Here is a 26,012-nt window from a genome sequence, read left to right as displayed (position 1 = left end):
TATGAGTTTCTTCTCATAGCTATAGCAAAGATAGTTAAACGTGTAATATCTGTTTAATTTCCATTAGCTAAATATTCGAGAGATGTATGAATGGGGAGCTTGAAAGAGAATTTCTTCCTCACTCCTAATCTTTACGAAGTATACCAGCTTGAATGGCAGGTGCTGTACGTCATTGATTTATTTTTCCAAATGTAGATCCACTTAACTGTACTTGTTTTAAGAAACATGTTAGGAAACTACCTGTTCTGGTATGTTGAGAGATAATGTAGATGAAAAGATATGTGACGGATGTGGGACTGTGAAGCAAATAATTTCTTTGAACTACCTAGCTGTGTACTTCTAAGTTGATTAGTATTGATATGGTGCTGGTTTGGTTTTTTATGGGGGTGTTGGCAGTAGACAGCCAGAAGCAAAGCTGCCCCACATGACTACAGCCCACTGCACCCAAGTGTCCTTCTGGGAATGCACTGCTCTTTCAGGAGAGATGTTGTCATGTTGTTTACCCCCATGTAAACAAGGTCCTTGCAGCACCGTTGCAGCTGTAAGCTTTGGCTTTAGAGGGAGGCAGAATGAATCACCACTGAATATACCTGATTACAAGGAGTAATAGTATGAATTGTTCCATCAGCAACCCTATGTATGCAGGTGAGATTAGGTAAATCTCACAGAACGCCCAACATGAATATAAAATTTATTCAGTCTTTTAAACTGTACCACCTCTGACTTGGGTTATGCGGTTCGTGGGTCAAGATAAGGATATATGGTTTCAAAAGATAGGTCTTTACCTTTGCTTAAAATGAATCAATTTATTCCACTAATATTTAAGGTTGCTGTTTTAGCTAAACTACTTTCAAGTCTCAAACTATATAAAAAGCAAGATGTCTTTTTACACTGACTAGAAAGAGGAAGCTGACAGAGTTCAGTGATGAGACTTTGTTTAATGCAGAGCAAAAATATTCTGAATAAGGCATGTCATTTGAGGTACCGAATGCCTTTTGTTACCATTTTTGTCTGCTCAGTTTGCTGATTTATAGTGGTTTATTTGCAACAAAAGCTTTCTCAGTGTTTCCTGCCCTCAAGTTAATTTGTAGTCTTCAATATGCCAAATCACTTATTCTCACAGATTTAAAGATATGAGTAGTTTTCCCTGTTAAAAGTACTCAATAACCTTGTCAAGCATGTTAACCAAATAAGTTCATAAGAGTGGTGGGGTGATGTTCTGGATGTCAGGTTCTCTGCTGTTGTCCTCTTTAGAGGCTTGACAGCATGTAAAATTGTCCATTTAATGACAATTCTGAAAACTATTAAAAGCAGAGCTTGGGTTCCTTTGCAGCTCAAGTCAGTAAGAGTTTCTGGTCTGCCTGACAAATAGTCAAGGAATTCATATTCTGTTGCTGAAGGAAGCCCTTTAGCCCAAATTTGGGATAACTGATGTTTGTAGACATGAGGTGACTGACTCATTTTGACTCTAAATTCTGACACAGCACGAAGATCCAGTTCTGTCCCTAATAACAGGCAAAGAGAAATGTCTTCTATTAATGAGGATCTGTAATTGCTTGCAATGCATGTGAATGGGAAGAACCTTACACTGGCTGGGAGATTAGTCAGGTAAGCCTTTTAGTAAGAATTTCCATCTAATTTATTTAGGTCCCTGGATAAGGAGACCCTGAGCTCTGCCCTTACAGTGTGTGTAGATGTCTCAGGAAATAAAGGCACAGTAGTAGTTTGAACTCTTCCCTTTGCCCTAAAGCAAGCAGTCTAGTAGGTCTCTTTCTACAGAGCAGAAACAAGATATACTATTGTTTTTCTCTTCTGGTAATGATTTTTTTTCATCATCTGTTGCTACTGACAGCTTCTGAAACCAGGCTTCACAGTTAGAAGCTGCTTTCCTTTTGAGGTGTGAAAATACAAAACAGCTACTAACTTATGACTGAGGTGAGCTGTGCTATTGAGAATCTGACAGATTTCGATGTTAAAATGCTGCTTTTGTTAGTGTGAGCATAAACACTAGTTTAAGAAGACAACAATGGATGGAAGGGTACTATGTGTTTATTATTTTTCCTAGCAGCTCTCTGATAACTGTACCCAAGGGTTTGATCCAATATGCAAGCAGTGGCTTTCCCATTTTTTTTCTGGGAAATCTGAGGTCAACCTTTAAGACAAACTCATTCAAGTTACTCCCACATCCACTCTCTGTGGGAGCAATGGTGATACCAGAAGCTGCAAGGTTCTATGGGGAAAAAAAATTTAATCTCTTGTGTATTTTAAAGGGGTAATGATATTGTTAGTATTTCAGTAGAATCTGAAGTATTTTAGCATCTCCAGAAATGCTGTTCTTTGTCTGAGGGTGTTTCTCAGTGGTGTATTTAAAAATGAAATAACTTCAATAGAAGACTGCTAAATATTTTTTTGTCTAACAGCAATGGGGTAACTTACTTGCTTTGGTTTAGTTCTTTCACATTCTGAGTCACTGTGCTGTTCAAGAGCTATCCCAGCTAAAAAGAAACAAATAGGATCCAACTTCCAAAAACTGAGGGAGACCTTGATTAAGGTATTCCTAAGACTATACTGGACATAGTTGTGGGGTGGTTTTGATTTTTTCCTCTTTTCCTTTAAACTTCTCTGTTTTGTAATCTAAGCAATGCTAGTTGTCAGTATGGTGACATGCTGACTTGGTAGACAACACTATTTGAATAAAGCAGGTCCTGACATTATGGGAATTTCACTGCAAATATCACAAGAGAAAAGATTCCATTTTCAGTGTGCATCTGAGGGGTCTTCTACAAAAAAACTCAAAGGCTATTGCTTGTCTATTTTGAGGTTAAGGAGCCTTCTAAACTTTAACTAGCTAAACCAAAAGGCTTTGGGAAATATTTCTTGTCCTTCACATGTATATATGTATTTGCAGGGTCCCACCCTAATGAAAAGGGCACACAGTCTGATGCTTGGAAATGGCAGATCAAGATTTAAAATAACTGGAGTTTTATTCTGCAGAGACCTGGGCTTTGAATTGGAAATTACTATAAATATAACATGTTAAGAGCTTTCTGGGTGGCAAAGTACTTTTTTATAGATAAAAGTTGTATATGCTTTGAGTGAACCAACTGCTATAAAATCACATAACAGGTGCACAGTAGTAAGTAAAGTTGACCACAGTACACAAGCAGAATAATTTTTTAGATGTGAGTTGGCCAAACAAATTCAGCTAGGGTGAGGGGAGTTGCCCCAGAAATCCCAGCCATATTGTAATGTGGATTTTAATTATTTATTCTTTTTTGAGGGAAACAGGTCATTTTGGGTGCTTTTTTGAGGGATGACATTTTTAAATCTGGGCTTTCAGTGTGTGAAATACATAGATGAGGAGTTGACTCCCTTACACTACATCTGAAGTGTTTGGATATGCTCTTTTCTTTTGTCTTCAAATATCTTTAACCACAAGATTGTAATCAGGATTTTCAATTGGGAATATGCTGTTGGATATCTGTGGACTATCCAAGGCAAAGTAATCAGCCATTGTATATGAGAACCAACAGACATCAGCAGTTGTCTCTCTTTTAGTTCCTGAAAAATCTGGAAAGCATAAAAAAAAAAGCTATAAAAGCTAGAGAAACTTTAAAATTAGTAATAATACCAGGAAATGGGGCCTCTGACATGTAGCTTATAGGATAAGCTGTCAGAAGTTTCCTTTTAGGACACAACTTGCAGAATGAGTACTATAGACTCTTAGTTTAAAAAAAAAAAGAGGGAACAGAGATCAGCTGAGCTGAGGGTTACTTGGATTTTCCTATTGCTGTTGTTCAGTCAAAACTGGGAACACGTCTGTCCTCAAAGTACTTTGTAACATGGCCATTCCTCTTTCCACATCTCTGCCATCCCACAGTAAAGGTTTCTGTCCTACTCCTAATGTCTTCAGTAATTAAGAAACAGGTATTCATGATTAGATTTATATGGCCTGCTTTGTTAAATCCATCATTAGGCAGATCAACTAAGCTTAACAAAGGGGAAGACAAACTCTTAAAGGAAAACAACTCAGACTGTTGAAAAATATTAAATTGCGGCTCCCAGTTGTATTGTGAGTCTTTTTGTGTATTTTTGTGAGTCTGTGAAAGAAGAAATCATAATTTTAAAAGCAGTCTTTGGATTAGGATTTCAGTAAGATGTATCACTCAGTATCCTGTAAAGTAACTTGAAATGAATTGCCCCAAGTCAAAAAAATGTTTGAGTCATAATCTCATAACTTCTGATTATTTTTTTCTACCTTAATTTTCACTGCCTTTTGAAACCAGTTTCGTGATTTAACAAGAAAGCGAGGAAGCATGTTCTAAAAATAAGTATTAAGTACTGTAAAAGTGACAGTAATGCCTTCTGCTTTTGTAAGCAGATCAAGATAATACTGTTCCTGCTTGTACCTTTGCTGTTTCCTGTCCACAGAGCACTCTAGAGAAAAATGGGTGTGTTTTTGTTTCACTGATCCAGGAGATAAACTGCTGTATATTTAAAAGAATTTGAGGAGGCCCTCACTGTGCCTCACTGAGGTTCACTATTGGCTGAGAGATCTGTGTTAGGTTTTTTAATTTGTAGTCTGAATCACCTCTTGAGTGGCCACTTGAAATATTTAACTCTCAAAGTTTTACAATACTGATAATCATGACAATATCTTCAAACTGGTGTCAAATGTGATTTGAAGTTAGATCAACTAGGATGTAATGAAGATTCTGAATTACTTCAGAGCTTTCATACATAGATTCCTGATGCTTTGTGGTATAAATGCACCATATAGTGTTCCTTGGGAGAAGAGTACTGAGAATACACTGAAGTAATCCTGTACTGCATTGTTTCCTGTGAACAGTAGATTACTTCATTCTTAGTCTAAGGGAACATTATAGGTTAGTGATAGGTTGTCACAGAATTTTAAGGGAGAGAAGGAATTTGGATGGAAATTTTAGGAGGTTTGTTTTTCATATGCAACATGTGTGACACAGGTACAGGAAGTGTTGGCTTCCTGCGTTACTTAAAAGTGCAGATTGTAAAATTTAAAGAAAAAAAGGAATAAGGTAGTATATGCTGATTTTTTTTTTTTTATAATGAAAGATAATACAGACTTTTTTTAGATTAGCAAATAGCTGGTATGACTCCATCTCTAAAAGCAGCAAGTGATTATAAACTGCCTGAGGGAGATGAAGATAAGGTAAGGTGTGGCTTTTATCTGGGTTTGGGTTTTTTTGTGTTTTAATTCACCATGAGAAAATAGAGAAAAATGATGAAACCTTTGTGGAACAAATCCTTCAAAGACCTTAAACTAACACTGCTAGAGACAGGGATCCCTTTTTTCAAAATCATGTCTTTGCTCAATCGAAATTCTGTAGAAACTACCAAGACTTTCAGTTCTAGTATTGTGTCAATAATAAAAGGAATTAAATGTAATATTTTATTTAATATTATTATTTTCTAAGCTATATTGATATAAACCAATATTTAAGTCTTTAGAAAAAATGTTAACTTTCCATGCTAGTGCACTTGAAAAGCTGGAGAAATCACTTGCTATTTTAGATGAGTTAATGAAGCGAGTGAATGACAATTCCATAAAGGAAAAATAATGTCCTATTGCAGCTGAGGTCCATCTGCCTGTATTTTGGATGCTGCTGTGTAGCTGAATTTACAGGTGGGATGCATGTATTTAATTTATTCTTGCAGCCTGTTGTGAAATATGAAATATTGCCCCTGCCTTGTTTTTCAATTCTGATTTCTTATCGATCTACCTGATAGTATTCTGATATGACTTACTCTTTTCCCTAGTTCAGCATCTTTGTGAAACCTACGTGTTGTGAATGCAGTGCCCAAAGTGGGTCGAGTCTTGTTGAATAAGGGAGAAGATGGAGGTGCCAACAGCAGCCTGCAGTAAAGATAATGGTACTCAGAAATTTTACATCTCAGTTTTCTTTCTCTTTGAAAAACTGTTTTATTCATTGGTCTCTCTAACTCTTCTTCTACTGAGTCATGAGAGAGATGAAAATGTCTAAAGTATTACTACTTAATAATTAGAATGACTCTTGATGTTTGATGGTATCATGCAGTTAACTTAAGAGAAAGAACATCACAAGAGAATACCTGGCATTCTCTTATGACTTATAAAGTCAAGGGGGTTTTTTTTGTTTTGTTTTACCTCTTCTCAGTACGAGGCACAAACTTGAACCCAGACTGATCTGTGTGAGATTCCCTGTGTGTTTTTCTCACAGATCAGTTGAAAATTGCTACTACTGACGTAACCCTGCTGGTTAATAACACAGTGAAATAAACTCTTATGCAACAGAGTTGATTCCAGGGAAAAAAGTAAAGCAGACAGGAAATATCTGTGCATTTCTTGGAAGTATAAACTGAGGACAGGTGCTTTTTGAAGGCCTGGGTCACTGTTTGGCTTTGGCTGGTCTTCTTTTTGTACTGAAGTGTCTTGCGCTTTTCTGTTTCTTGGGCTCAGGTGTATCTCATGTTCTGACTCTAGTGCTACAAGAACTCAGTTTGCTCTGTAAGGGAGATGTCAATGGTGTTGGCATGTTATATGACCTGCTCAGATCTCGCTGGCTGCAAGCACTGTTAAAGGTAAAGTAATACAGAGCTGTGAAAGCAAAGGTTACCTGAAGAACAATCTAGGGAACAGCTACTTCATTTTGCCAGGACAATAATTGCTTCTTTACACTAAGGGCTGATAGTCCTAATGTCTTTCCTAACATCAACAGTCAACTTGGACAAAACCACTTTTGATTTAAAGGGGAAAAAAATGTATCCTCTTCTATAATTTGCAAAACATTAAAGCTCTTCTACTCTACATGTCTGTGTTAAGGCCAGGGGACAGAGACGTAGGCTGAACACAGTGTTGCTTGGCTGTCTTTTCTGTTCTTAAATCTGTGTGTCTATGGATCCCAGTCTTTGCCTTGTGAAATTCTACTTTTTTATTTTGCATCCCACTGACCTGATGTGTAGTTGGAAGAGTTTGTGTTGTTAGAGAACAGAATTTTGGCTGGTGTTTCCATCTTGAGCAGAACTGTATCTCTGAGACAAATTCTGTACAAATTCTGCTTTTCCTCTAACAAGGATTTTAAAAATCTTTAAATTTTAAAGAACAGAAACTTAGAGTGGATAAGAATGTCCATAAGGCCATTTTAAATGCAGCAATTTGTTTTGTTTGAAGTTAAATTTACTTTGTTAATTGTGCCTGCAAGTAGAGGAAGGAAAAAAAGCTATGAATTGGAGAATTGATGCTATCAGACTATTGACATGTGTAATCAGCTTTTCTTACTGGAAAATTCAAAAGTACAGTATAACTGGCTAGCCAGCTGATAATATGGGAAGGCTCATTATATTATAGACTCAATTGTAGATGCTTTATACATTAAGGATTTGGATTGCAAGCTCTTTGGCTCTAATTGGGAAATTTCTAGAAATACAATGTTGTCCATTGTTGTGTATATATCTGTATAACCACATGAACAGATCAATATCATCATTGCATTGTCTTATCTATCATGGCATGCAACAGATCTATGAATGCCTCCAACACTACCTTGGAAAAAGACCTGTTCCTGTCACACCACAGGCACGTGCATTGAATCACGAGGTGAGACTGTGTATACAGAGGTTATTGCTTTACTTACACCAAATTAATCAACTTAGCTGCAGATAACAGTGTTCTGGTCTTTATTTTGTGCCTCAGGTCTGAGTGCACTATATAAACTTGAAAGATTCTCTCCTTGTGTATTTGTAAAGCTACTTGACAGCCCTTACTGTGTTGAGAGAGGAGGATGAGAAATGGATACAGCTGTAGTTGCTAGACTCTGTGAGTCCTGGCTCATTACGCTTAACGAGCACATACATTATTTGTTTTAACCACTGACCATATATTTTTCTTCCCATGTAACCATGTGGTTCAGTGTTATGTCTACAATCAAACAGTCTGACATGAGGATATTGAAAAGCTTTTTTGATTTTTCTAATCATAATAGCTGATAAATCCTTAATTTTTGAATTAGTGGGAGAGTTGGTAAAGAAGTAGACAAACTAAGACTAGGGCTGAAATTGGTTGAGGGATGGAAGCAAAAACTAATTTAGAGCACATGGCACTGTGCCTGTACTAAATAAAGCCTGGCTGCGTGTTGTGCAGCCGTGGTCATACTGTCCATTTCTGAAGCAAACCATGTGGACATCCTCTGAGTCATATAATGTGGGAAGCTTAACACTGTCTCCATACCATATTCCTCTAAATTCAGTACAGAACTTTCTAAATTAATTGTCCTGCAGAATCAGTTTCTGTGCTTTCTCTCTCACATTTGTCAGGTGGTGGAGTTACTGCGTGAAGCCCCTCAATCTGCAGAGATCAAAGAGCTCAGACAACTACTGCGTACTCCACACTTCAAGGCAAGTCCTGCATAAGGAAAGAAAAAGTTTGCTCATGGATCTGTCTGCAGTGGGAATGGAAACAGATGGCCCAGCTGTTCCCAAGGACTGGCAAAGGAGCTAGAAGAGACATAGCTAACTAATCATGAACTAGCCTAGTTGTGAAATGACATGTGGACTGTGTATCTGAAGTACCTGCAGTGGTTGCATTTTCTTTAAGGGCTATATTTGAATTATGTTTCTTAGGAAGTTTTAAATTATAGGCAGTTGATGCAGACATCTAAAAACAAATTTTCCTTGAAATTGCAAAACCTGCATTCTTTACCCTAGAGCTCCAGATAGAAATGTTTCATCTTTTGTGAGTTTTCTAGAAGAAGCAGAGAGGAACTGCTGTAAAAACATTGTTTTGTGGTTTTATTTTCCAAGTGGAAATAAGAAAATGTGTGTGCAAGAGATCTGTGTTCAAATAGGAGCTTATTCACCAGGTTTTGTTTTCTGACTAGTCACTGTTTAAAGCTCTGATATGGTATGATCTTTGCTTACGGGTTGGTTGGTTTGGTTTTGTTTGTAACAGGCCTTGCTATCTGCTCATGATACTGTGGCCCAGAAAGATTTTGAACCAACCCTTCCACCATTGCCAGACAATCTACCTGAAAATGAAGAAGCTATGAGAATTGTCTGCTTAGTGAAGAATAACCAGCCTCTGGTGAGGGAGCTTTCTGATGTCTGTCAAATTATTTTAACTTATACAAGCATTGATAATACATCACATGCATATTGATTTCTTTCCAGGAATGTCACAGTTTGTGTGCATTGTTATCCAGTTTTTACTGAATTGCAAGAATTGTTGAGGTTGGAAAGGATATTAGAAGCCCTGCACAGTGTGGGTACAACTAGAGTAGGTTGTTCAGTGCCTTGTCTGCTCAGGGTTTGAACACTGTATGAGATAAAACCAAACTGGATTGAGAGCTATTCCCTTGGCCAAAAGAGCAAGGAAGGGAGGAGACACTTCAAAAACTTCTTTAGAGACCATTTGTCCTTCTAAGTGGCAGACATGGTACAGTTTAGCTAATCTGTTCTAGGAAAAGATTGCTATAATATTTGAGATAGAAAAGACTTCTTATAGTCAGTCAATAGGGTTATTTCAGCGTGATCGAAGTTGAAGACATTGAAGGACTTAGTACTAATACATCATTGCTATATCTGTGTTGTGGTAAAGCAGGGCTGTACCTTTCGTTGCCTTTTTGTCGCTGCAGAGATCAGACTTGTGATGCAGAAGGAAACTCCCTGGGGCTCTTCAGTGATCAGTGTGTTTTGTTCTGTTCTTGTTTGCCAGGGCGCCACCATTAAACGCCATGAGATAACAGGTGACATAACGGTTGCCCGTGTGATCCATGGTGGGCTGGCAGACAGAAGTGGTATGTGCAGTTCAAAACAAAATGATACATAAACAACTTGAAATAAATTATTTTAAGTAAGACAACAGCTTAACTGCTACAATTAGTCTTCTGTTATAGAGCAAGAAGATGTGTACATTGGACAGCACTGTGAATAGCGATACATTGCAGTGATTTTGTTTCTGGCTTCATTAATTTTCAGATGAGTGTGTTGTTTGAGACTGAGTTGAGGTACAAATCCAGTTTTCATTATGTATTCTTTGCACCAATATCTGGATAAATCTGTCATGAGATTGACATCCCAAGTTGCAGTGTAGTATGTAAATACCAGCAGCTCCTTCCCTAATGGAGAAATGGCAAACATCAGTAGTCTGTGATTCTAAAAGATCAAAGATTTTAAGGAATATGTAGTAATACGTTTTGGCTCTAAACACTGGTAGCATTAGTTGCTAAGCAATCTTTCAAGGAGTTTCCTTGGAAATGTTACTACTTTGACATCCTAGAATTAAAATGTAAAACATCAGAAGTAAAACTGAACTGTAATCATTATAAAATAGTTCCTTTTAGTATTTTCTGATCTTTTTCTATAGAAGAAAACTCTACTTGTAGGAAATAGCTGAGTAAGTTCTTAGTTTGAATGTTTTAATTGGGCTAAAGGAAAATGAAAAGGAAAGCAATATTGTGAAGACAGAGAGGAGTCCCAAGATCTCTTACTGCACCTGGAATTTTTAAAGGTCTGATTCCAAGTCTCGTGATTTGTTAATATAATGGATTGAGCTAGAATCTGTTCAGAAGTTACTTTAGGCAATGGAGCTACATTAAAATGTTCATGCTACTTTTAAAACAAATCACCAGTCAATTGCAAAGATGATGGATAGGGGAGGTGGAAGGAAATAAGAGATCTGAAGCATGCAAGCCTCTTGTGACCCAGAGGAGCCTGCAGTCCTATCCAGGGGCAGTGCAGCCTAAATCCCAAATGCCTTCCTACTACCCGGGATATGGAAACTTCTAATCCTGACTTCCAAACCTGTGGTATATCTGTGTAACCCTGTCTTGCCTACCCAAAATAATTCATGCTGTGATACAACTGATGCTGCTGCTGCTTTCATGTTTTCCCTGTAGGGCTGCTGTATGCTGGAGACAAACTGGTGGAAGTAAATGGAGTTCCTATTGAGGGGCTTGAGCCTGAGCAAGTTATTAGTATTCTGGTATTTAATTATTTTTTTTTCTACTTTGTACCTCAAGATTATCTGTATGCTGTTTCCGTTACACGCTCTCTTACAGGAGAAAGTCTGAGATTTTTAACAGAAAATTCAGTTTCCTTACTGTGGGTCAAGTTCACAGCTGCTCATGAGATCATAATATATGAAACCCAAATTAAACCTGATCCCTGTTCTGGATGAAATTAACCTAGTTGTGACCATTCCACCTGTAGCTTCTGGGAAAAATACCAATTTATTCAGACTTTACTGGTTTATAATTTCTTCTGGAAGTGTCACTCAGTTAATATTGCACAGGAAGGTAGTGGAATGGTGCTTTCTAATGAGCGCATGTTACAAAATGTTCTAAAGCAGAGTGAATTAGCTTGTAAGCTACATACTTTGCCTTGCAAAAACAGGGCAGTGTAATTACTGTTGTCAAAATTTTCATGAAAAAAAAATCTGTTGAGCTGTCCCTGTTACTTGTCATTTTGCCCACAACATTTCAAGGTTCTTCACTGCAAAGTGTTAAGTGCCAGTTAGTAAGGTATTTCTATATCTAATCACATCAGGTCTGTGTGTTATGGCCTTGGTTGTACTATTTTTAAGTATAAGAAATACAAATTCTTTTGGAATGGCTAATTATTAAATATTTTTCCTCCCCCTTTATATCACTTAGCTAACCAGAACCTCCTGCTAATGTAAATTATATTTCAGTAGAAAATTTTGGTATGAATTAAATGTTGAAATTATATATACTTATAATGAAACATAAATTGCATTTAATTCAGCAAAACTTTGAGGTTGCATTCTTGAGTTCTCTTTTGAAAAAAATACAGTATAGTCATATTGACTCTGCCTAAATTCTATCTGTAATAGAGACATCATAGTAACCTCAAAGCCATGCTATGTAAGCTTGTGCTGCCAGTGTTTGATTATTTGAATTGAATACTAACCATATTTTAATCTTTTTCTAATCATTTAGGCTCTGTCTCAGGGAACAATTATGTTCAAATTAATTCCAGCTTCTGGTCGACCTGTCAGCAACCAAACAACGGTATGAAACATTCTCCTTTTTTTTGTCCAGATTGTAACTGCAAACAGTTCCCCCAAGAATGCCTAATTGTGCCATACAAAGAAATGGTCTTGCTTAGAAGTTTATTGCAATCCTTGAAGTGTTCCCTGCCTTTATGGCTACCTCTCAGCTTACATCGATACGTTGTTGCTGAAGCAGTCAATGCAGTTAGTGGAAATGGAGTTGTGCAATGAAGGCATTTTCGGAGTGATCTACAGGTTGAAGGTCAATTCTTTGCATAATGTATGAGACAAATTTGGGGGGTTTCTTCCTCAGTGAACAGGTAGGTTTTGGGGCTTGATCTGGTTTTTATGATTTGACTTCATCATTAATTGACTTAAGTAGTAGCAATATCTAACTCTGTGATTGTAAAGCTCTGGTTGTATCTGTTCTAAACACAACTTCCACTTACTCTTGTGTGTTTTCTTCACCAGCTCTATGTGCGCTCAATGGCAGATTACTGGCCCTTGCAAGATCCTGCCATACCATGTGCTGAGGCAGGTTTGCCTTTTAAGAAGGGTGAAATACTCCAGATTGTGGACCAGAATGATGCTCTCTGGTGGCAGGCCAGGAAAGTTTCAGATCTCAGTGCCTGTGCTGGTCTCATACCCTCAAATCATCTTCTTAAAAGGTAAAGAAGTCATAATTTTCCTGATTTCCAGCTCAAAAATTAGCCATTTATTCAGACTTTGCTATTTAAAATTTTCCTAAGTTTTATAACAATATGATTCAGAGTGACATCTGATGAGTATCTTTCCTCTTTCTGTTCTCTGACTTTTTGCTCTCCTTCCCTTAAGAGTACCTATGTGAGAACAAGATTTTCAAAGCACCTATACCATCTGAAATTAACATATAGGAAGTTTGCAGCAGATGCCTAATCTCTGTGCTACTTGCTAAGACATCTAGCAGTGTGTAGCAGGTGCAAGATGCGTGGACATTGAGGGCCCTCACTATTAAGGACCATCATCTGTGATTAAAAAAACCCAAACAAACGAAAAGAAAAAAGGCAGAGGGGAAGCACAGGGAAGAGTGGAATGCAAGTATAGTATCTTTGTTAAAGATGGCCTGTGAGGCATGAGTGACCTCTTCAACTTTGGTCAAAACTGAGTAGGCTAGATTAAATGGAAGGAGAGAGGTGAAAAAAAACCCAAAATGCTCAAAGAAGAACAAGGATCCCTTGTCTATTATTTTCTGTGTAACCAGCCCATTATTTTACACTACATGCTTTCAGAATCAGAGTTCTTAAACTGCTGTAACACACTTTTTTCCATTTGATCCTCTAACCACATGTCCTGTCAGTGTTACCTCCCAGATAACATAAGGCCATGCATTTGTAGATGATAAGCTTCATTTTGTGCTATATATAAACCTAGATGTGTTCTGTATAATTAAAGCTGAAATCAAGCTGGGTTGTGATTCAGGCAGCAAGTAAGAGACTCTGTGTAGTAAGAGGCAGTAGTGCTACTACCCCTAGTAGTAGCACATTTTCCTACTTACAGGAGTCTGTACCACAGTATGGCTTATCTCCCTCTTCTTATATAAAACTAAATATTTCTGGGCTGCTGATTTGGAAATTGCCTTTCAGTAGTTCTAATAGCATGTCAGCTTTCTTTCAGGACTTTGTAGTAGGATAAAACATTGATAATGTTTCAATTCTTGCAGTCTTCTGTCAGCTCAGCACTGATTGATCTTATGTGTAAGAAGTGAATCTGACTGGAGCATAATGTACTTGTGGACTGTTTGGTTTCTTTAACTGTGATAAATTTATTTCTGTGTAGGAAACAGCGAGAATTCTGGTGGTCTCAGCCTTTCCAGCCCCATCTCTGTCTCAAATCATCAATGTGTGAGTGAAAGTTATTTGAATAGTACAGTAGGAAAGAATTATGTTATCTCTTTTCAGGGATACTGAAATAGAAGCTCATACAATTCAGTTTAATGCAAAGGCACTGTTTCTGGAGGCACATTGTAATCTCAGAAGTGTAACTATGTTCAGGAAAACTAATGCTTAGTGATAATTACCCCTGGAGTACTGATGGTGGAGGTGGTTGTCTCCAGTGTGCTTGGGATCTGACTATAAGAGAATCTGTGAATTCAACTTCTCTTGAAGTCATCTAGGGGATCTAGGGATCTAGGAGCTCACCGGAGACCCAGTTCTCTCTTGGATAATTGGGTGTGGGTAAGTCTTGAGGTGACAATTGTACTAGTCTGACTTTCCAGGGACATGGATAGCAGTTGTGTGCTGAAAAGTGCCATGCAATGTTTCTCTGTCATCAAAGATATTGAGAGAAAGTTAGAACTTTTTTCTCAAGGTCTAAGATAAGTTATGCTGCTCTTTAGTTTATTCATGGTGACAATCCAGAAACATTATCCTCTGCCACCTGTAACTTTCTGTAAACATGCAATTATTCCCAGACAAAAAATGTTCTTCATGTTTTCTCTGTCCCCATTTCCTTCTATGGTTCTTTATGCAAGAATAAAATTTTTCTATTGCAATAACTCCCAGAGGGAGTGTGTTTCATCCCCTAGGATTCTTCTTGCATTGCTTGCTTCTATCCTTAGAGCTAAGGCTCTCTTTCACCATAATTTTATTGCATTTTAACTGCTTCAATGGATGTGCTGTGAGCAGTAAGCACTGTGGAAGAAGGTAGGAAATTGCATCTGGACAACATTGCATTTCTGTACCTGGAACCAATATAGCATGTGGTTTTACAGGCTTTTAAAAAAGTAGTCAGAAATGAGGCGTTTTGATAAATACATGCAAAAGAAACCCAAGTTCTTGGCATTTGTGTGCTTAAAATAGTTCACCTGAAATAGTAGATGCTTACATTGTCTTAAAGTGGAAACTTAAGTTGTGCATTATCTGTTAGGGAGCTGACAGTTTGGATGGGTTTTTTGAAGAGACATTTCCTTTCTCGTTTCATCTCCCTCTTTCTCTCCTGAGCTGCTCTAAGAGAGGATTTATTTAAAGGATACATATGGGCAGAATGTGGTTGACAGATACTCTGACATTTGCCCTGTAACTGCAAAACAGCTCCTACTGGGCCTATGTGGAGGGGCAGGCCAAGAACAGCACACGAACAGTGTGGTACCATGAGATTTCAAAGCTCATGTGATCACACGTCAGGGATGTGACTTGCTGTTGTCTGGGGGTCCAGAGAGAGCTGAATCCATCTCTTCCTTTTCTTCCTTGTAAAATTAATAATAAAATCAACCAAACAAAACACTTTCCTGGGTGTGACATATTGGAAAGATAGACTTTTAAAAGCTGTAGGGCAGAAAATTATATTCCCTCATGGTGATGCTTAATAAATAGATATCTAATGGATAAACAGGTTGCAGCCATGTAACGCCTGTCATTATTTCAAAAAGAGAATTCAAGTTAGACATATTTTGCCTCTCTGCCACAAGCCCTTCAGAGCACTTGTTTAAGAGCCTTTTGCTCACTGAAGACAAGGAACATCCATAAATTGGAGTTAACACTTAAAATCCTTAAAGATGTCTAAAGCTGGTCTGAGCTTTATGTATTTTCTTTCTGATGTCTGAATTCAGTCTTGTAAGATTTGTCAGGTGTTTTTTCCTCTCCAGTGTTTTTGTGATTCAGATGTATTTTTTTCTTGTGCTGCTCTGTAGAGGATGACATGCAGATTGATGAGAAGTGTGTGGAAACAGGTAACGATTCACTTGAGATTATTTTGTTTGTTTCAAGGCAGTAGCTACTTAAAAGTCTCATTTTGTCTCCCAGATACAACCACTTATTCTTCTAGTGAACTTAATGGTAGAAAATGCTGTTTTTCATACCCTGAAAACCTCATCCAGTGTTAGTGTATGAGCTGTTTGCAGTTCTGGTGTACAGTGCAGTTAATTCAAGTGTGGTGAGCTGTATTTTGCCACTTCAGAGCACTGGGAAAAGTCTGTGTGTGACAGACTGATAAGAACTGGAAAACTGATTTCTGATTCTGAAATTCTATGGAAGGAAAATAATCAAATTTTTAATTTTATTTTTAATATCTTTCCTATCTGGACTGCTAAACAAGATGAGGAAACATTTGAGTCGGGTAAGTTACTCTGACCTAACTCTAAATTCCTTGCTATTGTTCTGCTATGAGAAGGGTGTCCAGAAACAAGTGTTTTGAAAACCAACAGATGACAAAACCCAAAATAAAATGCCACACTAGCTTCAGCAGCCATTCTGGCTTGAAAAGCCATTATGTAAAATTCTGTTGCCATAAGTCTTCCTTTCATTCTCTGATTACTTTAGCAGTAAGGGTTTTGTTCTGTTATGCCACAAGTGTGAATGTTTCTCCTGTGCATCAGTACCAGCTCTGTTTATCAGATCCTAATGGGTTATACCCGTGCTGGCTGTGACAGCAGAGTCTGCACTGATGTCAGTACATAATTGGATTACCTTAGGGTAAAGGAGGCATGAATTCCCAGGGCCTGTAGGAGCTGATGTGGTAAAGAGGAAAGCTGTTCTGGATTCCTGATTGTGTGCATGGTTGGCATAAAGGAAGGAAAAATGTTTATAAAATTAATTATTTATGTATAAAACATACAATCAATCAGTATTTTATTATAACCAACCTGACCCAAGGATTATTTTTTTTCTTTAGGAAGCAGCTGTTTATTTGCAGCATGTTCAGAGTTCTGCAAAACTTGAGTCTTCTAAAATAAATAATTTTTTCACTAAAATCAATCTACTACTGCTAAATTTTTTATTTTAGATATTTGGTAGTCTTGTGGAGAAAATGTCATTCCACCTTACAGTTGCTCTTCTTCACAAGGTTCCTACTTGCCAGTTGCTTCTTCTTTTATCACAGCCCAAAGCTTTTAAGATACAACCAGCAGGTCCACAAGGAGTGTTTTGCTTTCAAGCCAGGATGTTTCTGAGAGCTGCACATGAGAATTACTTTTGCAAATCCTACTCTGAGTCAGCTCTCTGCTGTATCCAGTCTTTCAGAGGAATAGAGGTGCAAATATTTGCTATCCTACATTTTGCTTTCAGCAGTAGTTGTAGGTGTATTTGCAAGTACAATACTGACATAGATGCTGCAGTTGAGTCTCTCACTCTTTAGGAACTGAGAATTCATGCTCAAACAGGCATATTTTAAAGTCTGCAGTACTTGTTTTCTGCATTCCCTAACTACATTGGACAATGCTGGTTGGATTTTTATAAAATCATAGTATAGACTATCTTCTCAAAACTAATTGTTTCGTATCTGTCTCTACCTGAATGTGCAGAGGAGCTTAAAGAAGGTAACTAACTTTTTTCTCCCTGTCTCCTGTAAGCAGTAATCTATTAGAATTTATCTGTGTTTATTGCTTTACCAGGAGCTGCCACTCTTGCAATACCCAGTAGCTGAATTGCTTGTTCCCTGTAGGATTCCACACTGCACTCCATACCACAGAACAGAGGGTGGATAAACCAGAAATACTTAAAAATATTTGAATGATGGCTGAAAAACCTGAAGGTAGAAATTATATGGGCATGTTTCAACTGAACAGTGCTCTGAACATTGTCCTGAATGAAATAATTTCATTGCAAAGGGAAATAATGTTCTTGCCTTGGAACAATTACTGCTTCTAAAGACATACCTATGTCTTCTGTATCTTATTCTTGCTTTAACAAGGCCTGAATAAGTGGAATACAAAACTTGGACAAGTACATGCATGATTAGGGGAAAATCAGGAGTCCTTTTTGAAGAGAAAGCTAAACACTGCTGATGCTATTTTTTTCCCTTAGCTATTTGTTTTTAAATTACCTTTATAAAATAGTTTCTAAACTGTTAGAGCATTGATCTGTTGGGAAATTGGTATTTTTGAGACTTATAGGGGAGATTTAATTAAAAAAATTACATACAGAGTTTTAGAAGTCTCACCCGAATAGTAAAGCCTTCACAAGGAGCAGCATGAGAGTAGGAGCAAAAAGAACTGGAGGACCTGGATCAGGCCAACCTGTTGGAGCACAGATATCAGTGATCCAAAGATGATGAGAAATACATGATAGGTTTTTTTCACTGTAAGTGTCTGGCATCTACTTATCTTAGGAGTGACACAAAAAGTTGACATTCAAATCTAATTTAGAAAATACTAAGACTTTCTATGTTTATTTTTTCTCTTACAGAAATATCAGCCCTTTGAATTGGTTTTGATTGGAATATATTTTAAACTCTTACATTTATTTGTAAAAAGCCAAAAATTTATTTTAAAATATGTTCTAATACTTCACATTATGGAGTATTGTGCTTTTAAAAAATAGATTAGGCATGATACCTCCACTTGTTTACTGAAACGCTGTTTTTCCTTTGAGATCAGCAATAATTGTTAGCCATCTACCATTTAAGCTTTCACTGCTTTTTGTTTCATGAGTATTTGTTCTTTGTATTCTAGAAGAGGAAGAATTTGGTGAATTTGGTCAACGAGTCTTTATTGGTATGCAATGACTAAAGATAAGTAAGGTGTTTGGGGGTTTGATCTACATTAAGTGCTTGTCTGAAGTTAACAAGATACTTTGTTCTTTGTATCATCTAAAGACTTACTGAATGGAATTCTGCTTACTCTCTTCCGAACTTCAATAAGTCTCCTTCCTCCTAATAATGCTCATTCTCTCCCTTTACATCTTTCTTACTGTTAGGTGTCTACTGAGACTTGGCCACTATTATTTAAACTTGACTTCATGATTAATTTTGCTAGAGCATAATGTCATCTGCTGAGAATAATCATGAAGGCTTTTGTTAGAGTAATAGACCTAAATATGAAGTTTTCAGAACTGGATAGTAAAGTGGAGGAACAAATCTGTCTCTGTTACCAAACCATAGTGATCTTTAAAATGCACATTTGCTTTTCACCCCTCACATTTCCCCCATTTTGTGCTCACTTTCCCGCCTTTTTTCGGCTGTGTTTCCCACCACCCCCCTCAGTTTCCCGCTGTTTTTTGGCCATGTTTCCTGCCATTTTCCATCAGTTTCCCACCCTTGTCACCCCCTCACGTTTCCCACCATTTTGTGCTCACTTTCCCGCCTTTTTTCAGCCGTGTTTCCCGCCATTTTCCCGCCTTTTTTTTGAGCAAATGTTCCAGATTTGCTTTACAAGAGTGAACCAGCTACACTTTCAAAAAACTTGACCTGTTACCTAGGGATGCTTCCTGTAGTCAGAAACTTTTCCTTCAGCTTGTTTTGGGGATCTTTCCAAGTTCTTTAATTCTGAGGTAATTTTCAGGTGACTTTCAGTGGGATTTTACCTGCACTTTAGCAGTCACTTAGCGCTCAGATGTTCTCCCAAGCTGCCATATCAAGTGTGGCAATGAAATTTAGCTAATGTGCACCTTGCAAAAAGCCCAAACCCCTCAGTACGATGTGTGACTGAGAAAAACACTAGGCTGAAGAACTAGTTGCCTGTGTCTCGGGTGTGTTTCCCAGTGCTGATGTGTTTGCCCTCACAGCTGGTTTCCGTAGAAGCATGCGGCTGTGTCGCAGGAAGTCACGGCTCAAGCAGCAGTCGTGCTACGCACGCTGCCCCAGCAGCTGTTACAGCACTCTGGCAGCTCCATATGAAGAGGTGGTGAGATACCAACGGGACCCAACAGACCGGAAGAGGCTAATTATACTAGTGGGTAAGAGGTTAATTACCTTCTCAGGCAAATTTCACATCCTTGTACCAGAGAGATCAGTCTGATCCACTGAGGTTTCCTGCTGCTGATTGCAGTGGCTGCTGAATGTGCATGTAGCTCCCAAAACAGCATTTTAAAAATGATTGTGTGTAATTTGACCCCATTATTGGTTTTAAAGTTTAATGTAGGTATCATCTTCTTTCCTTGAGATATTGAGTGTTGAAAAAACAGTGATAATGAAGTCCTTGGAAGAAGCCATCCAGTTATGAATGCTGGTTGGTAATGAGTTGTATTAGGGAAGTGGCTTGGCTTTAGACTCCGTTGGGACTGAAAATGAGGGGAAGGCATTTGTAACTTACTAGGAAACACTTTTACGTAGAGGCATTTCTACAACCAGTGTTAAATGCATGGATATGACAAAGTAAGAAGAACAATTAAAATTCAAGTCCAGACTAGAACAATCTCCATCATGGACAGTATGGAAAGTTTAAGATGCCTTTAATAATGCATGCCATAAGAAATCCTGGATTAAATGGGCTGCAGGCTCTGGAGTAGACTTTACTGATAGTGACTGAAAAGAAGCTGCTGCTCTGCAGTGTACCATGGTCCTGATACAGCAAACTGGGTAAAGGCAAATCCCCTATCTTTTCTAAGTCTAGAAATATTTGATAATTTTATTTTCTTTTAGAATAGTATTGCTAGGAAGTAATTTGTACCCTGTCAGTAATATTAGATGCTTTTCCAACTTTTCAGGTCCTGCAGGAGTTGGTGTGAATGAGCTAAGGCAAAGGCTTATCATAAGTAACCCACGAGAGTTTCGAAGTGCCATACCTCGTATGTAATGTTTTTCCTCTTTCCCCCACTACCTCCTTCAGACATCATTAGGAAATGCCAAGCACCTCACTCTTGCCTCTGTGTATTCATACACTCTTTGCTGGATGGTTGTTTCTCCAGCTCTACTGAAAGCCAGTATTGTTCAGTTTCATAAGGGTTAGTTTAAAATACTATCTAGCTCCTTATTTTGGCAAATCAGACAAAGGTATTTAAAAGTTACAGGTCCTGAAACCCTTTACTTTCACCTACATAAAGCTTTTATCTGCATGATTTTGTTTAATCTTGATGTTTGTTTTTCCTAGGTTTAAAAGAAAAATCATGATAATTTCTTGGGGATACTGTAATTTGATAGTTTAAGTGAGCAAATATGAGAATGAAGGCAACAGAAGTTGGTATTTAATAGGTTTTGCAGCTTTCCTGATGAGCCTTCCAGTCTTCAGACTTATGCTGCTTAATTTCTGACATAACTGAAATTATTTCTACCTGTGTTTACTTGGTTCTTGTGATTTAGACAACCAAACAGGAAATGTATGAATCTGAAGCTAGTTGAAAACTCAAGGACTTCTGTGCTTAGGATCCCAGATACAGGGAAGGTGCAAGTGTGGGAAGGCTTGTGGGATTTTTCTGTATGAACTTTAATCAATTTTACCTCAGAGGAGTAAAAATAGCTGTGCAACCAGTCCCAAAGCAGTTCCTGGTTGGTTTGAATCACAGCTATTTGAATTAAACTACTCTCCTTACATTTCAAGAAATACGGTTGTACTTTGCTAACTTTCAAGGATTTAAAAATCATTAGAGTAGACAGGGCTTATGCTGTGGAATAACAAATGGAAATAATCGATGTTATTATTTATGAAAATACTGATTTATAGTCCTTCATGAAAGTTCTCATTTTCATTTCTAAAATTAAAATGATTTAATTGTGGCTGATTTTTTTTTTGTGTGCATGTATCTCCTTTCAGACACCACTCGTGTTCAGAAAAGTTACGAAATCAATGGTCGTGAGTATCACTATGTATCAAAGGAAACTTTTGAAAACATGGTGTATAGCCACAGGTGAGTAGAAGAAATGAATTGCATTTTGATTACTTAAAATGTAACATGATCCAAGAAAATACAGTTTTGTACTTAGGTCCCAAGTCTGGGCTCCTCCACTCATGCAGTGTATGCTTGGTGTAACTTTGGTTTAAACTACTTGAGACTATTGCTTCAAAGACTGTGTTTGTGCAGTTGCTAAAAAGTTCCTCCACAATTAATCTCAGAATCCTCTGAAAGAAAGTGGGATCTCCAGTCCTGAGCTCATTAGACGTGCTTGTAAGTTATGAGTTTAACTCTCCTGGAAACCAGATTGATGCCTAAAATTGATCAGTGAGTCAGACCTGTGCCTGATGTACAGCTCCATTGTAGGATCTCTGCAGTGATGACATCTCCATATAAGCAGCTGAACTGTAAGGGCTAAACATTCAGAAGTGTCTGCTCCTTTCTATGCATCAATGATGTCTCTAAGACAGGCAATCTCAGCACAAGAAGCTATGCTCACTGAGCTGTGCCAAGTGCTTTGAGATCTCTGGATTTATGAAGTTATACATAATATATCATTGAGAAGCATCTTTAAAATCACAGCCTCTAAACACAAAATTTGTAACAGCATGATGAGTATAGAATGCATGTTCTAGAGATGTCTGACTGAAATGGTTTTGATTTTGTGGCCAGTGTAGCAGGGAGGAACAAAGCTGGAGGTGGTTCATGAGTGTTCACTATGTTTTAGGGTCATTCAGTCCTGTTTAGTGGATTACATTCAAAGATTTCACCTTTAAATGGAACCTTTTTGAGACTCAAATACTCTTTCATTTTCCTTCTTCTTCACCACTGTTGCAGAATGCTGGAATATGGGGAGTACAAAGGGTACCTGTATGGTACCAGTATTGATGCAGTGCGAACAGTCCTTGATGAAGGAAAGATCTGTGTAATAGATTTAGAACCACAGGTAAGTGATGAAAGGACAGAGAATCTCCTGGAAAGAAAAATAATTCTCTTCATTCTCTACCTTCTTCAGCTATCAGAGCAGTGTTAGTTGCTTTGCCTTGTTTTTCGCTTTATCTCATGGTCCTTAATAATAATAGTTTTTTCTTTGCATGGGTCTTGGGGGGGTGAGGAGGTGGTACTACTGCGACAAGTATGTCAGGACACTTCATTTGTTTTCATCAGCTGCATAATAAGTTTGGATGGTATAGAAATGAGTTTTCATATTTGCTTAAAGTAAGAATTATTCTTTAATGTGGAGATTGTTGTATGGGATCTGCTCTTCCTTCAAGCACTGTTATTTGAGAGTTCTGTCCTTCTCTTAGCAATCTCTGAACACCCTTTGGTAAAAGCAGCAGCTAAAAGCAGGGAATCAAGTGGTATGTTTCTTTCTCTTCAGAAGTATCAGCTGGGAGTAAGCTGCTTTTCATTTAGATGCTATTCACCTTGTTTTCCTTCTATCTTTGCATTGTATTTGCTGCTGAAGATAAGGATGATGAAAGCCTGAGTTTGTAAATATCTAAGATCTTAGAGATGTGTCCAGAAAAATCTTGCTACTCTTTCCTGAATTACTTGCATATTTACTACTTAGGAGGGGTTTAGGCTACAGTCAGCATCTCTTCTGTCCAAATGTAAAGAGACACCACAACTTAGTAACTCTTGGGTATTTTCCCCTAATTACCAGAGCCTTAGGTTAGCAGTGGTTTGTGCTATTTAACATAGGGGATAAGTTCCTTCAGCTCTGGGGCTGTACTCAAAAATTCAAACTGCCATAAGAGGCAGATTAGGTCATTTTCAAATCTCAAAATGTCCTTGGGTTTCTTCTGTTACGTTTCTAAGCAAAAGGGAAAAGGGAGGAATGCTGGGGGTGGGCTGTGTAATCTTGTCACTTGAACAGATATGCCACTATCAGTTTTGAGGGTGGGAGTTTAAAAGATAAGTTTTGGGAAGGATACAAAGTAACAGCAGTGAGGTAGGACAATTACTGCTGAGTTGCATACTGTTTTCTAAATCTGGTGGCTTGACCAACTTTACATGCTATGGGGTTTGTTTGTTTTGGTTTTTTTCTATTTCCCTCTACTGCTCTGCAGTAATTTAAAAATGCTTATTAGCAATAGGGAATGTTACACAGCACAAAGAGTTCTGGAAACAGGATACTTTCTTCCAGTATGAAACAATAAGGTGTACTTATTCCAAAGGGAGCTCCCCTACACTTAGAAAAGAACAGGTTTCAAATACACCTTGAACATGCTTGATTGTAGAGATCTGTTAATGACTCTGTTCAGTCATTCACTGGCATTGAAAGCATCTCCTAATTAAGGTAACCAAGCAGAATTAAGTGACTGCTATGCTACAGTTGCTTGACAACTAATGTCTGGTCCAGGGTTTATTAGATCATTTTCAAGTTGGTGTTCCTGAAAAAGATATCTGCTAGGTCTGGAGATAACAGCATGTTGTAAACAATTGGCTTTTTATGTGAGTAAAACTAGAATGAATACTCTTGAAGCACTTTTAACTTAATTTTACTCTTTATTTCCAGGGCATACAGATAGCCAGGACTCATGAGCTAAAGCCCTACATTATATTCATCAAGCCTCCCAGCATAAGCTGCATGAGGCAGACTCGCAAAAATGCCTGGATCATTACGGACTACTACGTGAACATGAAGTTCAAGGTGAGATTTGGGAATAAAAGAGATTAATTTCCTTAATCTGGGATTCTGTGTTTAGAACATAATGCATTCCACTATGTTGCAATGTTAACTCTAAAAAAATATTATTGTGTCTTTAGGATCAAATCTAATTATTCTAGTCTCTTTCTGTTTGTTTTCTTGGGATTTCCCCCCACTCTCCAGATTTGCTTTGGAGCAGAGGGTTGTAATTTGTACCTAGGGGACTGAGGCTTTTTGCTGCAAAATGTCTTTGAAGGAGGAGTTATTTTGCATATTCTTGTTTCAGTTAACTGCCTTGTGTCAACACATATATTTACTGTTTGCACTGAAATACATGGAATGAGCTTCATTGAGTAATGAAATAAAATATTTTTCACATAATTATAAGAGTGTATAATTATTTCACATGTGCTTAATTACCAGTATCAATATCAACTCTGTATTAAGTTCTATAGATAAAACACAAATCCTTCTTGCAGGAAATGCATGCCTTATATTTACAATGTATATAGTGCTTTATCACAATTGTTTCTGTGCAAATTATAATCAGGTCTAGCATCTTAACGTTTTGGAGACCTCTGTCCATAACTATATGAAAGTGAATCATGATTGCTATGACACAAAGAAACTGAACTTTGGAATAGGAACACAAGCATTAGTGAATTTGCCTTCCACTCTTTGACATCATCTGCCAGCACTCGTAGTAGAGTAGCTGTTTTGGGGCAAAGGGAGCATGCTGAGACACAAGGTACTTTCTTGGAAAGGATTTGGCAGTCAGCTACGTTTTGGAGACTTGGAACTGACTGTAGCCAGGTGTACTGTGCCATGGCAAACTGCAAATGAAAGAAAGTACACTGGCACTCTCTATCCACCTCTCGTTTATGTGGCCCATGGTGTTCTGCAGATGCCATGCAGGTATGTTTCCCTCCACAACACTAAAGCTTTATGGACTTCCTCTGTCTCACAGGAAGAAGATTTACAGGAGATGGAGGATTCAGCTAAGAAAATGGAAGCTCAGTTTGGTCAGTTCTTTGATCAAGTGATTGTAAATGACAATTTACAAGAAGCATCTGCGCAGCTGCTGTCTGCAGTCTATCGTGCACAGGACGAGCCCCAGTGGGTCCCTGCAATATGGATATGCTCAGACACTCAGCCCTAATTCTGAGCAGCAGGCAGCTTCAGAAAGATTACAGCTTATGTTTTACTTCAAGAATAATCCTAATGTCAGGATTGGAAGAATTTATCTTTGTATGCAAGGGATTTGGAAGAGGATTAGGGAAGAAGCTGCTATGGGAGATATAATCATTCTATGTAGCTCCTGAGCTTTTTATGTTACAGTTGCTAAAAAAAAAAAAAAAAAAGGGAAAAAAAAAAAGAAAAAAAAAAGAGAAAATACCGTGAGCACTCAATTACAAGAATAAAGAAAAATCTCTTTTGTTGCCTGTATCTGTGTAATTTACTTATACATAGCTTTTGAGACATCCTTTCTTTAATTATGGTCATTCTGGTACTGTGGTACCTGTATGTTCTGGAAGTCTGACTCACAGTCTGTACAGTCACCATTCAGCCCAGAGTATGCTCTTTGAGCACACTATCTGTGAGCAAAGATTGATGAAGGGAGTGGTTTGCTGCTAAACCTTTTTAGCTTTTAAGATTGGTGTTGGTGCAATAAAAATTACTCCAGAAACCAGACTTACCTTCACAATACATGTATGTCTTTTGTCTCATCGACCCACTTAAGTGAGTACAAACTGACAGGACATGGATTTACCGAAGAGGGAAACAGTCAGCACCCCCTTTCCTTACTGATTTGCTCTAC

At 37.8% G+C, this 26,012-nt stretch overlaps 1 protein-coding gene across 1 annotated transcript; it reads left to right on the top strand.

Moving 5' to 3' along the window:
- Positions 1-5,128: 5,128 nt before the first annotated feature.
- MPP4 (membrane protein, palmitoylated 4 (MAGUK p55 subfamily member 4)) lies at positions 5,129-25,519 on the top strand. The gene is made up of 22 exons (XM_009072841.1): positions 5,129-5,188; positions 5,797-5,842; positions 6,476-6,597; positions 7,535-7,612; positions 8,329-8,409; positions 8,963-9,094; positions 9,725-9,806; positions 10,908-10,993; positions 11,970-12,041; positions 12,494-12,690; positions 13,838-13,902; positions 14,683-14,703; positions 15,690-15,728; positions 16,094-16,114; positions 17,298-17,312; positions 18,447-18,488; positions 19,498-19,668; positions 20,419-20,499; positions 21,462-21,555; positions 22,378-22,486; positions 24,062-24,196; positions 25,161-25,519. The coding sequence occupies exons 1-22, from the start codon at positions 5,129-5,131 to the stop codon at positions 25,350-25,352; spliced, it is 1,941 nt and encodes a 646-aa protein (XP_009071089.1). The 3' UTR covers positions 25,353-25,519.
- The last annotated feature ends 493 nt before the right edge of the window (positions 25,520-26,012 follow it).

The sequence above is a fragment of the Acanthisitta chloris genome, unplaced genomic scaffold, assembly GCF_000695815.1.
Source record: "Acanthisitta chloris isolate BGI_N310 unplaced genomic scaffold, ASM69581v1 scaffold38124, whole genome shotgun sequence".
NCBI lineage: Eukaryota > Metazoa > Chordata > Aves > Passeriformes > Acanthisittidae > Acanthisitta > Acanthisitta chloris.
The sequence above is the reverse complement of the archived record's forward strand: the minus strand, read 5'-3'. Positions and strand labels throughout refer to the sequence as shown.

What these genes read in the sequence shown, in the direction of transcription:
- MPP4 (XM_009072841.1), top strand. Translation starts at nt 5,129, where the DNA reads ATGACTCCATCTCTAAAAGCAGCAAGTGATTATAAACTGCCTGAGGGA. An exon ending in TGAAGAATAACCAGCCTCTG is followed by an intron (nt 9,095 to 9,724) that starts GTGAGGGAGCTT and finishes CTTGTTTGCCAG; the next exon opens with GGCGCCACCATTAAACGCCA. An exon ending in AGCAAGTTATTAGTATTCTG is followed by an intron (nt 10,994 to 11,969) that starts GTATTTAATTAT and finishes CTAATCATTTAG; the next exon opens with GCTCTGTCTCAGGGAACAAT.